The sequence below is a fragment of the Cryptomeria japonica genome, chromosome 3 (genome assembly GCF_030272615.1).
Source record: "Cryptomeria japonica chromosome 3, Sugi_1.0, whole genome shotgun sequence".
Taxonomy (NCBI): Eukaryota; Viridiplantae; Streptophyta; class Pinopsida; order Cupressales; family Cupressaceae; genus Cryptomeria; species Cryptomeria japonica.
The window spans coordinates 451,533,009-451,549,391 of NC_081407.1; the positions used below are offsets into that span (position 1 = coordinate 451,533,009).

A 16,383-nucleotide genomic window follows, 5' to 3' on the forward strand; every position below is an offset into this window, starting at 1 on the left:
GCCATACCCTTGGTCATCTCTACCAATGACTCAACCAAACATAGAGTTGTTGGTCACCTTGCCATAGAGTTGTTGTCTATCATGCATCAATTAGAGTTGCACCTAATAGAATGAAGATGACCAAATTAAAGGAATTGACTTTCATCCTCTACATGCTCCTTTGCACCCACAACAACCCGCACCCCTGAACAACAACCCGCATTTTTGCTCAATGGCTCGAAAATGTGAGGTTAATGCAGCTTTGTTTTTTCATCGTAAGTGAGCAGCAAGAGCCCTTCTTGTGTGTGGCATTACATCAACAACTACCCTCACACACTTCCACTACCCTACTAACTACTTGGTATTCATGCGCTACTCTTGTTCCTATAATGCAGTCAGACCCATAAGCCAATTAAACATGAACGATAAACAAGGTGCTCAAAATGAGCAATATTTTATTAGTGTTTAATTCTAATTACATTCTACAGTGTAATCATACTTTGTGCAAAGGTGGCACCTCACTCTTCTACCACTACCTAATCCAGTACAATTACAAGTCATACTAATGTAATAATTAATCCCTAAAAAGTAAAAACTGTTGTTGTTACAGTAAGGTAGGTTCTTCAGATGTTTTCCAAGTGGTTTCACTGAATTTCTGGTTCATGTCTTGTGTGTTCTGAGATATGCAATGGGATTCTGCCATACATTTGCTTCTTCATACATCCTGGCATTGTATGTACTATCTTCCAAATGCTGCTTTGCCGCTCAATTCGGCATCCACTCACTTTCTTGGCTTTGTGTGCAATGGAACTGCTTCCTTATGCAACTTGCTGAAACCAAGCTTGTGTGGATCTGCACTTGCATAAACATCTACCACTGCACAATACTTTCCTTATTCTCAATCTTTTGAATCCACCTTTTTTCTTTATTATGCCTGGCATACTACTTGATTTTTTGCTTTTCCATGCACCAATATAATGAAAATCAGAAAGAAAATGAAGAATGATTTACTGATTGTGCTAATGACAATGTATAGGTTGATAAGCCTGAAATGGCTAGCATTGAAACCAAAGTAATTGACGGAACTTTTTTGAACTTTGATCTATCCATCGTGACTTGTACAAAGGCAAGAAGCAATTGTTAAGAAAAAGATAAGAGATAGCAAATATAACAAGTGCTCTCTTGTAAAGAATCTCCAGTTTGATTAACCCCGAAGGGATTATTGGGTGAGAATTTTGAGAGCAGTAAGGTATACAGAGATGCTTTATATTTCTTTGTTGAGATAAGGACTACAGCAAATGAATTCTTGGAACTTGGAAGATTGTTTCAATGGTGGGATTTACTTAGTCGATGCCCAGAAGAAACAACTGAAAGTTGTTTTTGACAAGCCTATGACCACCATTAAATGTATGACTGCTGGAGTTAAGGAAAACAAACCAAGGGAGAGAATACTTGGGAATTTTTTTTCCTTTTCTAGTTGAGAATTGTCATTAAAGACTGTGTCCTTGGCCTAAGTAACCAAATTCCAGGATGCCACAAAGAATCAGCATTCCATAGACAAATGGAGATACACCTGTGATATGACAAGCTCAAGATAAAATCGAAAAATCTTCAAGGAGAAAGAAGAACTGAATAGATTAAAATGAAAATGGAGGAAGGATTAAATAGATTAAAAAAGAAGCCTCTTGAAACACACTGTGCAGATAGTAAATCCCATGGCATCTGTCAATTTGGTTGAAGCTCAATTGAAGATTGAGTTGGTTGAAAATGAGAAGCAGCAAAAGGATGCTAATGATATCAGGCATATGCTGATTGCTTGAATTGTGAATTCTTGGATTTCAGAGGTATGGAATACCAACTAATTGGTATTTAGCTCCTTATGAATAGAACCACAATAACAGCAAACACACAAGACAAGACAAAATTTAGCTTCGTATGAATTGTTGAATCAGTATAAGACAGCATTTTACTTATTTAAAATTTAAGAACCACAATAATAGCAAACACACAAGATCCATATGATTAAGAACACAAGATTTATGTGGAAACCCTTTCGGGGAAAAACCACGGAGAAAGGATTTCTTGGATCTACTGTCCAAGTCCAGCCACAATAAAAATAAAATGATCTTACAATATTCGCAAGCACCAACCCACTGGAGACACCAAACCCCACTTACAGAATTTGCAGGCACCAACCTACTGGAGACACCAATCCCCACAACTTAGCACCAGCTCAGCAAGAGACACCAATCTCTTCTTTTAGGAGGCACCAACCTCTTCTACAAAATTTCACCATCTAGATGTTGCTTCTTCAACAAATGATGAACATATTTTTTTGCACTTTCACACTGCACAAAATCTGCTCTGTATTAAATCTACTTTGCATTAAATCTGCTTTGCTTTGTAATCGAATGATAAAACATTTTCTCACACAATACTTACAAACACGCTTCACCTTTTTATACCCCTTGGGTGCCAACGTTAATTATATAAAACACATAGGTCGGTGCTATAAAATTAAATCATAATAATAGAATTTCATTAGTCGTCCTCCGATTACACCTCTTTCAAACTAAAAAATTCCTTGAGTCGGCCTCCAATTACACCTCTTTAAAAATAATAAAATTTCATGAGTTGACCTCCAGTTAAAGTCAATAATACAAACAATCTCTCAAACTTTGACGTCAACAACCTTTTTCATCAATGACAATATTTCCAACAATCTCCCTTCTTGAACAAAACACACTTTGACATCAGTGACAACATTTCCAACACCTTCAAATTCATGCTCAAACTTGGGAGAAAACTATGCCTTGTCAATCTGCCTAGATTTTTATATGGAATATCATTCAGTTCTGTTTGTAATAGCCCGCAAGGCTACAAATTAAGGCATTTTAGAGAGTCAATTCATGGAGGATTTTCCATTCTCTAAAAGCATCCATTGGTCACTTGGCTGTTAAACTTGATGTCACCATCTTCTTTCTGTTGGTGAAGAAACTTGAGCAGGCATCCCTAGAGATGAGTGAGTAGCCTTGAATGAAAGTTGAGGAGCTGTGGTGGAGGCCGTGCCCTTCCCACCCTTGAAATGTGGAGAAAAAATAAAAAACAAGATGCTTCTGAACTCACTGCAACTTCCTAACTAGATTGGGAACAGGATGAGGGTGATACGAATGTCTTTGTTACACAGAATATTTCTAGATGTCTTAGTTGGACTGGATATTCATGGATTGTTAACTTAGGATATCTGCATTTCAAAGTAACTTTGCTTGTGACAATCACATCATTCTTGTCAAATCATCCGTAGTAGTTAATAAAGAACTTGAGATGGCCATTGTACGTGATCTTTTTTTGCCCAAAACAATTACTATTGAAGACTATATACAGGAGATTTGACTCTCAAAGTAACATTTTTATTGCAGCAGTTTGCATAAATGCATAGGCCTTTGGATCAATTGATGATAATGGATAAGTAAAAGTAACCTATTTTATAGTTTTTCATTTAAGAGAAGTGGATGTGATCTGAAAGTCGTGTTTGATTTTTGCAGTCTTGTTTTTGGCATCGAAGTCATTTCGTGAAAATTTCAGGAAAGCTGTTACAAGCTAGACAGGAATATATTTCAATTATGTGCTGAAAGTTGCTGTCATTTAAATGGATCTTTCATCAGGAGCCCAGACTGTTCTTCACTTTTTTCATAGTTCTGCAAATGTTAGCATGCTGAAGTTGTTTAAGTGTTTTCTTTTTAATACGGGAGTGATGGAAATTTGGTGGAAATAGTCGTTGTGATCATATTTTATTAAAAAGCCAACATGGTAACTGCTTGTAAACGTATATAATAATGCTTGTTTAAGGAGCAGATCAATATCTCACATTAATTGGTGGGATATATCTGCAGATGAAATTTTCTCAAGTGTCAGTATTTTTATGATCACACACTCTCGCCCTCCTATAAATTCATTTTCCTGTTAGTATAGTGTTGAGCATTTCTGTGATGCTGGGAAACCGCATGAAACCTTTAGTTTTATCACAATTTTCTGCTCTTGTTGTTGTATATGCAAATCTGTCCTAAAAGTTTTTTATACACTTGCTTGGACTAAGGGATTGGTTTAAGAACAGCTGAATATTGTCTCTTTTTCATTTACGTTGAAATCTTTGTTTTGGGATTTGTATTTCCTCACATCTTTTATATCATCTCAATTTTTTGGCTTTAATTTCATTTTAGTTTCCCTTTTGCCACATTGACAAAAAGGGATTCTGTGGTTGGACATAGACAAGATGCCTAAGGTAAATAATTATGCCTAGATATTAAGTACTGTAAATAGATGTAGCATAAATAAATGCTATATCAGCTAAGTATTGTCAGATACTTGTTTTTTAAAAAAGCAGCTGAGCCAAGCTTTTGTTTAGTGTAACGAACCTCAATCATGTAGTGAATGCGCAGTTTTCTAAAATATGAACAAAAAGTGTGAAAGATTACTAAATATTAGGATAATTTGGTGCATCACACCATATTACACAGCTACAACAGAATTGAAACCATTGGTTTTACATGAATTTTAAAACAGAATTGAAATTGGTAGGGAAAACCAATGTTTTACACATAATTTCCCTATAATTATATAACCTATAAAATATCTGTGGTAAAATTTGATTAATTTTGTTGTTTCATGATCTCCCTTAACATGGCATTCTTATTACAAAAATATGGTTATATGGAAAAATATGACCAGTGGCTCCCTTGGTTATTAAATGATTCAGGTTTTAACTGCTAAGCTGTTTTTGCAATGCAGGATTGAATTGTTATGTCAAGCTCTATAGTGCACTCTCCTCCAAGCCCTTTCCCCAACCAGGTCTCGTCTACTCCTCCAATCCTCTCCTAGAATTCTCCCAGTCATTTTGGGTTGACCTTTCATAGCTAGATTATAGGAGGCAATGGCATCCTCTTGAAGCTCCATTCTGGTGCATAAAACAACTCACAAGTTCTGAGAGAGTGTCTCCTAGGAAAAGGAAAACAGATTTATAAGGGGTAAATAAGATCATTTATCTCCCAGATTTGAAGCACTCTTTCCCAAACCATTCTGAAAGAAAATGTCGTCTATTTTAAAAAGGAAGTTCCTATAAAACTCCTCCAGAGTAGATGGCCTAAAGAATGTGGCTGCTGAAAGAACATTTTCTGATTTGTTGTTCATGGGAGCTTTCCTATGGCCAAAAACACTACATATTGAGTCCAAGAAATCTGGGATCCCATGGGATGTTTATATCCTCTAATGAATCCCTAAGGATACTTTCTTGTGCCTTGATTGCATTTTCCAAGGGGATCTGTGGTTTATTAAAAATCATGTCTGTTCATGAAGCACTGGGTGTTGGTATTCAGGATTTTACTGAAGCATAGTCACTGTTGGGTTAAGACTCCCTCTCCTACCTGGTAAATCTTGGCAAGAATTATAAATATTGAAAATGGGAATGCCATGGGAGAGTACTGTCTTTTTGAGCTCACAAATGATCCAAGCATTCTAAACTTTGCCAGGATTTGTGTCATCTTAAACTTAGATCAATCACTCCTAATATCGAATCGTTCTTGATATAGGAGGTACTGGATGGGAACAACCACTATACTATGAAAACATTCCTTTTCGATGTAGGCTATGCTATGAGCATGGATGGTTAGCAAGGATTTGCCCAATTGAACTACAAAAACCACTAGGTGAATGTAAAAGCAGAATAGAAGAATGTACCCCTGAAGAAGAAAAAGGAGGTTGACATCCAACTGCCAGATCTGCAAAAAGCACAAAAAGGCCACAATCAGCTAAATGATACTAAAAGGCTTATAGTGAGAAAAGGAAAGATGAAAAAAAGATAAGGGATTCCACCCCAACTGATAATCCATTTGTAGTTATAATGGAAGAGGACATGGCCAAGGCTAATTTGGCATCACCCTCAAATGGGAGCTCAAATCAAGAAGACATTAGGGAAGAGAATCCCAATTTTAATCCAGTTTCATAACTAGTAAAGCCTCATTGTGCATAGTTGGAAGAAATCCTCATTAGAGGATCTCTCAAGAACATATATTTGGAGCCCTGAAACTTTAAGAGACAAAAATGAAGAAAATAAAGTCATCTAATGAGCACCAGACGGAACACATAGTTTATAGAAATCTAAGGCACTGAGATCTCTGAAATGATCCAAACATGTACACCCAAAAAGAACTACCAAGTAGCCCTTAATATGCAGATATTCTCATGGACATTCATGGAATTGTACTCCCCCAAAACTCCAAATGCTTGAGAAAACGGTTTTAAAAAATGACAGTTATTTTGCAAGAAACCACACAATCCAAGAAAGCAAGGCAATTGTATAACAAGGGTTGAAAATACTCCCTCTTTTGTTTGAATGTTGAAGACAATGATCCACTGTAACCAATCCAGATACGTTCTCAGCTTTCATTCTTTGCATCCTTGGGGAACTACTGCATGTTTCTTCAATGAGAAACGACCTTTATGGTTGTGAATGTTTATATTCTTGCTTTGGGAATTCATTGTGTAGAATATCTACAAAATATGCTGGCTTGGCTCCTCCAAAATAAAGACAGCCAGGCAATCATAGTAGGGGATTTTCAGACAATACAATTAGCAAAAGAGAAAAAAGAAGGGTGGAAATTCAATTCCAAGGTGGAAGATTCACTCATTTACAAGGACGATTTGATAGATATGGATCTCCAGAATAGAAAATACACCTAGACAAATAGGTGTCAAGGTGGTTGTCCAATATTTAGCTTGTTCCTTCTAAACAAATTAACACCCAAATTCATGATGCCACCCTCTCAGATGATTGGCTGATCATGCTCAGATAACATAACTGACCCAGAGAAAAGATTCAACCTTCATATTTTAGGGTATGTGGTTCACGTACCAAGTGAAAAGAACCTAGAGGAAATTTTACACAAATAATATTCTATAGCCTCCTTTGTTGAACAAGATATTACAAATATAATATATATTTTCATCTCTTGTACTATAAGAGAGTTTCTATAACATCTTCTTAACATAGATGAGTTGTTTTAACTTTTAACAGCTCATAATACAAACAAATAAATCTCAACCAACACCCCCCCATATTACATAATTCTCCAAATGGAGATAGGTGGACTAACAATACTTGATAACCATGTTTAGGAGTTGATAAAAAACATCAAGTGTGAGTAGGGACATACACATCTACTCTTGACAAGCAATAGTGGAATGAGCCTCACTATGCTTTATGAACTTTCATCCGAGGATAGGAACAAACTCTTCTACCCATGGAACTAAGATAGCGACTAACACATCTATCCAAGGTCATACACCAAGTTTTGATAGGGACAAACACTTCTATCTAACATCAAAGTTATGAATAGGGACACACTTTTGCTCAACAATTATGACGTGGGACACACTTTTGCTCAACAATTATGATGAGGGACACACATCCAATTATAAATACTCTATAGATGTGATTGGGGAAAAACACATCTAATCATTACCACTCAACAAATGTGATTTGGGATATACAAATCCAATCACAAGTATAAACTCTTGATTTTATTTAGAAAATGTATTCCTCCCCACTGTTCTTGCGTGAGGGTCTTCAATAGCTACTTAAAAAGTATCTTCATCATTGCATGCAACCATTGCCTTATTTGCATTTAGCTTTCCATCAAGGAGGTCCTTGGCACACCGAATACAATTCATTATAATGTGCCCCTTTTTCTTGCAATAGTTTCACAAAATTCTATCCTTAGAGAATTAATTTCCCTTTGAAGTAGAAGAATTGGATTTAGAGGAATGGTTAATCTTGTTTTTGACAAGCATTGCAGTTTCCTCTATAGTTGAATCATTTTTCTTGGTTCCTTCACTAATCAAGGTAGAGCTTATATGTATTAGAGTAACATCTACTTTGTTCAATGTGAACACATTTTACCATAGTTCCTAGGCATGCTATTTAACAAAATAGCTTTGGATCATCATCTACCTTGGCTATTATCTTAGCTAGTTGATTCATTAGGGAACAAAATTTATTGATGCGTTGAATAACATTGTCACTCCATCATTTATAGCCCAAATAACTTTTTCTTTAGGCCCATCTTTGCATTTGATGCTTGTGATCCAAATAAGACATTGAGATCATCCCATACTTGTTTTGAGGTCTTTGATAAGTCAATGTGGTGGAGGTATGCATCTTAAAGTCGAATACCAATCAAAGCTATTGTTTTTCAATCCTTTGCAGTCCATGTCATAATTTCATCAACATTAGTTGGCTTTGATGTATCTCCACTCATCACATCCCATAGATATTTTACAATAAGGATCAACTATAACTTCACTTGCCATGTGTGGAAATGTTACCTTCAAAATTTTCAATCAATATGTTGTTTTTCTCCTTATTGAAAGTACTCGATCCCCTTTAATTGAAACAATGTCAAATATGTCCATTTCCACTGATAATGCGCCTTGAAATGAACAACACTTTACTTATTTATTAATAAACTAAAATGACTCTAACATAACAAATATTACTAAAAATAATGAAGAACTAAACTCTTTAGACATTTAGAAGACTAATAAATAATACTACCTAAGGCAAATCAATCCAAAGACTAAATAATACATAATAACAATATTGCAAACCCAAATGTCAAAAGACCTTGTTGCTTCAAATTGCCTTCGATTCAAAATGCAATATCCTATCGCATCATAGTCAAAGCACTAATGACAAGATCCTTAAACTAAACACCTCACCTCTCTTTGTGAACAATATATCACCAATGGGATTGAGGTAGTAGATGATGAGAAGAGAGTAGGTGTTCCTAATTATAGAGGATATTTGCCAAGTTTATGTAATCATTATTTGAGATGATTGAAGTTATAACCAAATTTAAACAAATGATCAAGACAATTGTGTGTGGATTGGTAGTTGTGGTATTAATAGTTGACTGCATACTCCGCTTTATTCACAAACCACAACTACCTTACATTGCAAGTGCTCTCACAATGGTCAAGATCCCATGATGGATACACCAATAGTCATTCCCCATGCGTAGCGACATGCGCTCTTGTACCATGCCAGATGGTGATCAATGGATTGAAATGTATCTTGAGTACATGGACAACCATTGGAATGATCATGGCTGCACATTAGGATCAACAATAGAGAAAAATGTATCTTTGTAGCAGGCAATGAGCTCTCATTTAGTGCTAATTAGAAATCAACAAATGGAAATGTGAGGTAGGCATTGAACCACCACATAAATGATCTCAAATGCTAACATTAAATTGTGGCAACATGCAAATGGAGCTCTCAAATCTCATTCTCCGTAGGGGCGAAATCCATATTGCTTGAACAATTACAACTTGCTCCAAACCGTGAAACCAGACACCCTTGATGATTTTTGCACAGTGTAGGGCTCTTGCAACCTAGCTATGCACCAATTCTAGTAGTGTATACAACCTAGAGAGTAATTTAAAAAAAATACACTTCACAACTCTTATGAAAGGAGGCTTCTCCATGGCCTTAGAATGTGTGGAAATGCCTTTTAGCACCTTCTAAGAGATTTGACTCCACCTCTGCCAATTTTCATTTGCCGATTATGTATCTAATGCATTTAAGGGCAATAAGTTGCTTCCTAGCTTGCTGTTGTGGTTGTCTTGTGCGAATAGAAGATCAAGAGTGACATCTAATTGACAGGCAATGCAATGTGATGTAGAGTCCTTTTCACACCTAGGGACTGGTCCCCAAAGGTTTGGTTTAGACCCTTCAAAAGATAGCAAGGATCCTACAAAAAGGACTCCACACCTTAAGGGTTTGAACTACTCTCAACTCCTCAAGATTAGCACCTACTCAAAATGAGTAAATGGCTTCAACATCTCCAACATGCCTCTCCATGACTCTTGCTCTTGGGGGCCTTGGATTTGGTCAATTCATGACACCTAGGAACTATTCCAAACATTGGTTTTAGGCTTTGGCACCAATGCCCTATACTTTCTTTGGAAACCTACCTACTTGGCTAGTAGCCCTCAAAAACAGGTATTTTGCCCTTAACTCCAAAATCTTGAACTCAACCTGGCAAACTATTTACCATTCCAGGTACCCTTTATGAAGTTACACTTATCCCCAAAAGGGATTGGCAAGATCTGAAATCTAAGGGTCAGAACCCTTTAGAAGCCTAGAGGTCTAATTAGGGCTAATAGGCTTCAAATTACAAAGCAACTCCAATTTCTAGACTCTCAACCACCAAACCAACTTCAGGAGCATGCGGGGAATCACAAATAACCTCTAATTCCAGGGTTACACACCTGGAATCCACCGCTATGAGATTTTAGGGTGACTGTCCTCATTGTTTCCAAGGTAGTCAAATGGAGATGCCTACCTAGGTTTGCTTCATGCTCTTCACAACAAAGCCTCCCCTGCAAAGACCCATGGGAATCTTAAAATACACTGGCCAATCTTGCATTCCACCAAAGGAAAGAACTTCTAGATGGGTGAGATGCAAGATATGACCATTATTTGGCAAAACCCTAGCCAAACCCTGGTTTTCCGAGTTACAGTCAGGAAACCAAGGGGTTCTCACTGCTCATAGAGGATGAAAACCTCAAACCACCTCCAAAACAAAGGTAACTCAATCCTCTATCTACTCCATGAACAAACTTGTCAGAATCAATTCGTACAATGACGTACAACAACAAGATCAGATTTTCAGGGAAAAAACTCATATTTCTGTCTTATTATGCTTCCAAACTTCAATCACCAACTCCTCCTACCTTGGGAATCGTGTCCACAAGGTATCTAGGCCTTCTCCAAACGGTTTCCAACCGAATTTTGAAGAGTTTGGAGCCGTTGAGAGGCTTACATCAACCGAAATTCAAAATGTTGCACTTTTGACAAAAGTTGTCAACCAAAACAAATTTGGAACCCACACAAGTTGGATCAACCAAACAACACCTACACACCCTAAAATCCTTCAAAACATCAAAACAAACATCATTCTACCCCTATTTACCAAATTGTCCAAATTGGCTTATCAGGATGCCTAATTTGGGACATTGGTTTACAAGGTGGGGTCCTTATTCAAAACATGAAAATGCATAAAAAAAAGACATTCACAATGATCCTACGATCCTAGTCCTCATCCTCTGATCCATGAATGTCTTGTTGAAGAGGTGCCCCTGCACCATAATGACTGTGGCACAACATGACAACAATAATCACACCACTATTATTGATGCCATCAACACAAGCATATTGGATATGTTGGCTCTAATACCATGAAAGGAATCTGGAGAAAATTTTATACACAAATAATATTTTGTGTACTCTTTCATTCAACAAGACATTATTGATTTATAAGAGTTTCATCTTCTGTATTATAGGAGAGTTGCTATAACAACTTCCTTACATGGATGTGTTGTTTTAATAACTCATAATACAAACAAATAAACTTCAACCAATTTAACAAATAATTATTATATGACAAACTAACAACCCTACAGGAATGATGTAATATTCCCAACATCCAGAACATAGAGACTAAGTTAATACACGGTGGAAGGAGGAGGATCATTCAGTCTTTGTTGACACAACATTTACATGTTCCGTGAAAGAATGATGTATGTTAAAAGATGCAACCTGTTTTGGAATGCAAATCCATTTGGAAATTATATTTACACAAGTGAAATCAACTCTTTCCAATCTCCAATAACAACTAAGGGAAGCCGATTTGTTGGAAGCTATGGCAAAAGAAGAGAAAGCTGTAATCTACAAACTCGCTATACCACTAAAAAGAAGAATATTATTAGTGACAACATGCAAGTGAAAACTTGATTCTCATTGTCGGATCTGATACCTCTTGATTCAACAAATCTGCTCTAAACAAAGAATCACTGCCTAATATTATTGATGACAATAATTGATAGTAAACATCCATTGGGAAGGAGATACCAGATTACACAACATGAACACATTACTTAAAAAGGATTTTGATATATGCAACTTTAGATTCTTGATATACTCTAAAGGTGATGGGATTCAACAAAGAAGAAATAAATGGATCATTTGTTACATCCCCTCTATAACTTTCAACGTTTCAATCAATGAACACATGGGTCCCTCTTTTTCCTACACAAAAGGCCCGAGGCAAGGGATTATTTTGGCCCGTTTCTTCATCCTTATGATTGAACAATTTCTTTGAGCACTAAGTGAAACCTAGCTCAGCCATAAAATTCATGGTTTACTTGCTACTGAAAGAGGGACAGCAATGCACGAGTTATCAACTTGTAGATGGTACAAAGTTGTTCTCAATGATTTAGGTTAGCAAGCTCAACCACATCAATGCTCTTCTTGGTAAATAAAAGTGTGCTTATTGGCAGCCAAGAAATAAGGCAAAGTCAAGTATAATCTTTATCAACTCAAGTTTAACGACCTCCTCATAATCCTTGAGTTCTCAAGAAAGCATGCTCCCACAACAATACATTGAATTCCTCATACACAACGAAAATTATAGGCAACTTTGGAAAATAATTACCTAAAATCTAAAGCAGATTAAGCTTTGGACCAACAAATGGGTAAGAGCTGTTCTACAATAAGTGACAATTTATTTGATATCTGTATTGCCTCTTCCAAAAACTTAGTAAGGAAATTGAGGCCATTCAACGCAAACTCTTGTGGTAGGACACAAAACACTCCTAATCCTTATTTATTGAGATAGGTGAAACAAGGAGTTGAGATACAAGATATAAAACAATGCACAATTAGGTTTGCTATTAATAAGCATCTTGTTGATGCAGACATTGTGGATATTGTATCTCTTAATGTGGTGTGTAGTTTGTGTCAACCCTTGTGTGTTACAATTTTTCAAAGAGAGCCATTAAATATAGGTTGAAGGAGAGCAAGCAATACACCATTAACTCCACTAAAGGAAGGAAAATCCCTAGTGCTTCAAAAGCCCAAAAAAAGAAAAGATAATTGCTAGTAGTAAGTTTGTTTTGCTTCTTTTAAGAGATTAGCAAGATGACAAGGAATTTTTTCAATGCAATATTTCTTTGTGTCTACTAACAAAGAGCACATGATGAGATTTGTTGTTATAGTTCAAGGAGAATTTTAAAGAACCTAATGGGTTGCCTCCTAAAAGAGCCATAGAGATTGAGATATATTTGCTGTTATGTATTCCTCTTGTCAACATTAACCTAATAAAAAATCACTATTGGGGGACAATGAAATAAAAACATAATTGCAACTTGTGATAGACCAAGGTGTAATCCATTCTAGTACTTTGACATGTAGTTCTATTGTTTTAGCATCCAAGAGAGATTGTTCTTGAAAAATGCGTGTAATTGAATTTCATACATTTAATAAGAACCATCAAGAGTAGACTACCTCTTACACAAATTGATGATCTCATAGATTAGCTACACTATGTTAAGTATTTTACCAATGCTAATTTGAAATATAGGTACCAATAACTAAGGATCAATGAGGAAGATGTTTGAAAAACAACATTAAAGACAAGACAATGTTTGCATGAATACTTGGTTCTACTTTTTGGGTTATGCAACACACTTGCAAATTTTATAAATCTTATTAATGAGATGTTTAGACTATTTGTAAACTTATTGTGTTTGCATAGATGATATTTTAATTTTTAAAAGACTTTTGATGAACACCTAATTCATGGGAAAGAAGTTTTGCAAGTTTTGAAGGATAAGAAGTTGCTCTTGAATAAGTAGTACGAGTTGGCACAACAATCACTTGTCTAGTTGAGGCATGGGGTTGGAGATAGAGAGCTTTCACATTGATATGCCAAAGAAAGATGCCATTTTTGTATTTGCTGAAGCCTTCTAGTTTGAACCAAGCAAGGAGCTTTGTGGATGTAGTTTAATATTCGAGGAAGTATTCAACAATAGGAACATCTTTGTATGTTGTCATATCAAGTGGTAAGTCCTTTACTTGGGATGTTAAACAACAAAAATCATTTGACGGGTTTAAAAAGAGGTTTAACTATGCACCAATTTTAGTTTTCCTTAATTTAGAACAACCTTTGAGGTACAAACTAATGGAGTGACTACTCCAGGAAGAAAGGTTCTATGTGATATTCAAAACTCTTTTTTGATTCAATTTTAGACTATTGTGTTGAAACAAAAGAAATCATCTATATGCATTTACCAAGGATTGATTACATATTTATGCATGTATTGGTGTAACAAAATTTGGTTTACGGTTTATGTCTTGAATAAATTATTATCTAGTTTAAAATAGTAAAGTTACTAACTGTTGGCCTCTTGCCATTTTAGCCATTTTAGTCAATTATCATTATTATTATTTTTTAAAATTTTTGTTGGGACTATGTTGCAAGTCAAGTGTTATGCTCTTGTATTGTTCACAAACCTTTCCAATACCTTATTAAAACCTATTTTGTATCATTTGTTGCATCACACTTTCCTTTCAATTTGATGTTGACTTGTTGTAGTAGGTTGGAATGTAACTTAAAGCATGCGTTATATATTGGTGTTAGTACTAGGTTTGCTTTGCTTCTTTTAAGATAAAAAGAAAGTTCTTCAATGAAATATTATTCCTATGTTGTGTATATATAGAGAGCACATGATGATGGAAGATATATTGTAATGGATCAAGGAGATGTATGAAGAACCTAAAGAGCCATCTCCTAAAAGAGCCATAGAGCATGATATACATTTGCTACTAGGTAGTCTCCTCTTCAATACCTAACAAATTTATTTGAAATCACTATTGGGGTACAATGAAATATAAACAAAATTGCAATTTTTTATATACCATGGTGTAATCCATTCTAGTACTTTTACATGTGGTCCTATTATTTTAGCACCTGCATTTAATGAAAAACTATGTAACTAACTTTCACATATTGAATAAGATAACTATAAAGAATAGGCTCGTCTTGCACAAATTGATCACATAGAATAGCTTTAGCATGTTAAGTATTTACAAATGTCAATTTGAAATCTAGGTATCACCACATGAGGATTAACAAGGATGATATGTGGAAAACAATATTTAAGACACGACAATGTTTACATGAATAGTTGGTTCTATCATTTGGGTTATGCAATGGATTTGTTACTTTAACAAATTTAATCAATGTGATGCTTCTGATTATTCATATATTCTAATTTTAAGAAGGGTTTTGATGAACAATGAACCCATGGAAAGAGGTTTTGTAAGTTTTGAAGGATAACAAGTTCTTGAATGAGAAGTAGCATGATTTTGCACAACATTCACTTACATGCTTGGGACATGTGGTTGGAGATGGAGAGCTTCATATTTATATGACAAAGGTAGATGCCATTTTAAATTGGCCCAAGTCTTACAATGTAACCCGATTGAGGATTTTTATGGTTGTAGTTCAATATTTGAGCAAGTACTCAACCACAAAAGCACCTTTGTATGTTGTCATATCAATTGGTAAGTTCTTTGCTTGGGGTGCCAACAAAATGCATTTGATGAGTTCAAAAACAAGATTAGCTATGTATGCATGTTAGACCTAATTTGCAACAACCTTTTGAGGTACAAGGTGATAAAGTGACCATGCCATGTGGGTTGCCCTACTTCAAGAAGGTAAGCTTATATGTAATTATTCCAAGCTTCAATGTGGGTTCAATTATGAACAATTGTGTTGACAACAAGAGAAATCATCCATGTGTATTTCCAAAGGATTGATCACATATTTATACACTTACTAGTGTGATAGAATTTGGTTTTCAAAAAAACCATACGACTAATTGAACTATTTCAACATCTCCTTATATGTGCCTTGAACAAACTACAATCTAATTTAAAAAATTAAGTTACCAACAAATTTGTCATCCACTTGCCATTAATGGGCATTATTTATAATCATTTCTATTTAGACTATGTTGCAATTCAAGTGTTATGCTTTTATCAGCTTTAAGCCTTTCTAAAACCTTTTTAAAACCATAATTTGCAACAACCATTTGAGGTACAAGGCGATGAAGTGATGCCATGTGAGTTGCCCTGCTTCAAGAAGGTAAACTTCTATGTAATTATTCCAAACTTTTTTGTGGTCCAATTATGGACAATTGTGTTGGCAACAAGAGAAATCATTCATGTATATTTCTTAAAGATTAATAATATATTTATACACCTATTATGTAACAAAATTTAGTTTTCAAAAGCCTCATAAGACTAACCGAATTATTTCAATACTCCTTATACACGCCTTGAACAAATTACAATCTAATTAAAAAATAGATCACTAACACAACTATCAACCACTTTCCATTAATGGTCAATTTTTAAAATTATTTCTATTGGGACTATGTTGCAATTCAAGTGTTATGCCTTTTATTGGTTTTAAACCTTTCTAAAGCCTTGTTAAAACCCTT

The 16,383-nt window shown here is 35.4% G+C and overlaps 1 protein-coding gene across 3 annotated transcripts in view; it reads left to right on the forward strand.

The window, feature by feature from the left end:
* Positions 1–14,621, forward strand: part of LOC131079859 (uncharacterized) — a 100,410-nt gene extending 85,789 nt beyond the window's left edge. Inside the window, exon 3 of one of the 3 annotated variants that reach the window (XM_059218397.1) lies at positions 14,596–14,621. In XM_059218397.1, coding sequence (XP_059074380.1) covers positions 14,596–14,606 — 11 coding nt within the window. In that variant the 3' untranslated portion in view covers positions 14,607–14,621. Of the gene's footprint in view, positions 1–3,524; positions 3,946–14,595 lie in introns of those variants that run through there. The other 2 variants (XM_057957199.2, XM_057956576.2) reach the window with 2 other exon arrangements.
* The last annotated feature ends 1,762 nt before the right edge of the window (positions 14,622–16,383 follow it).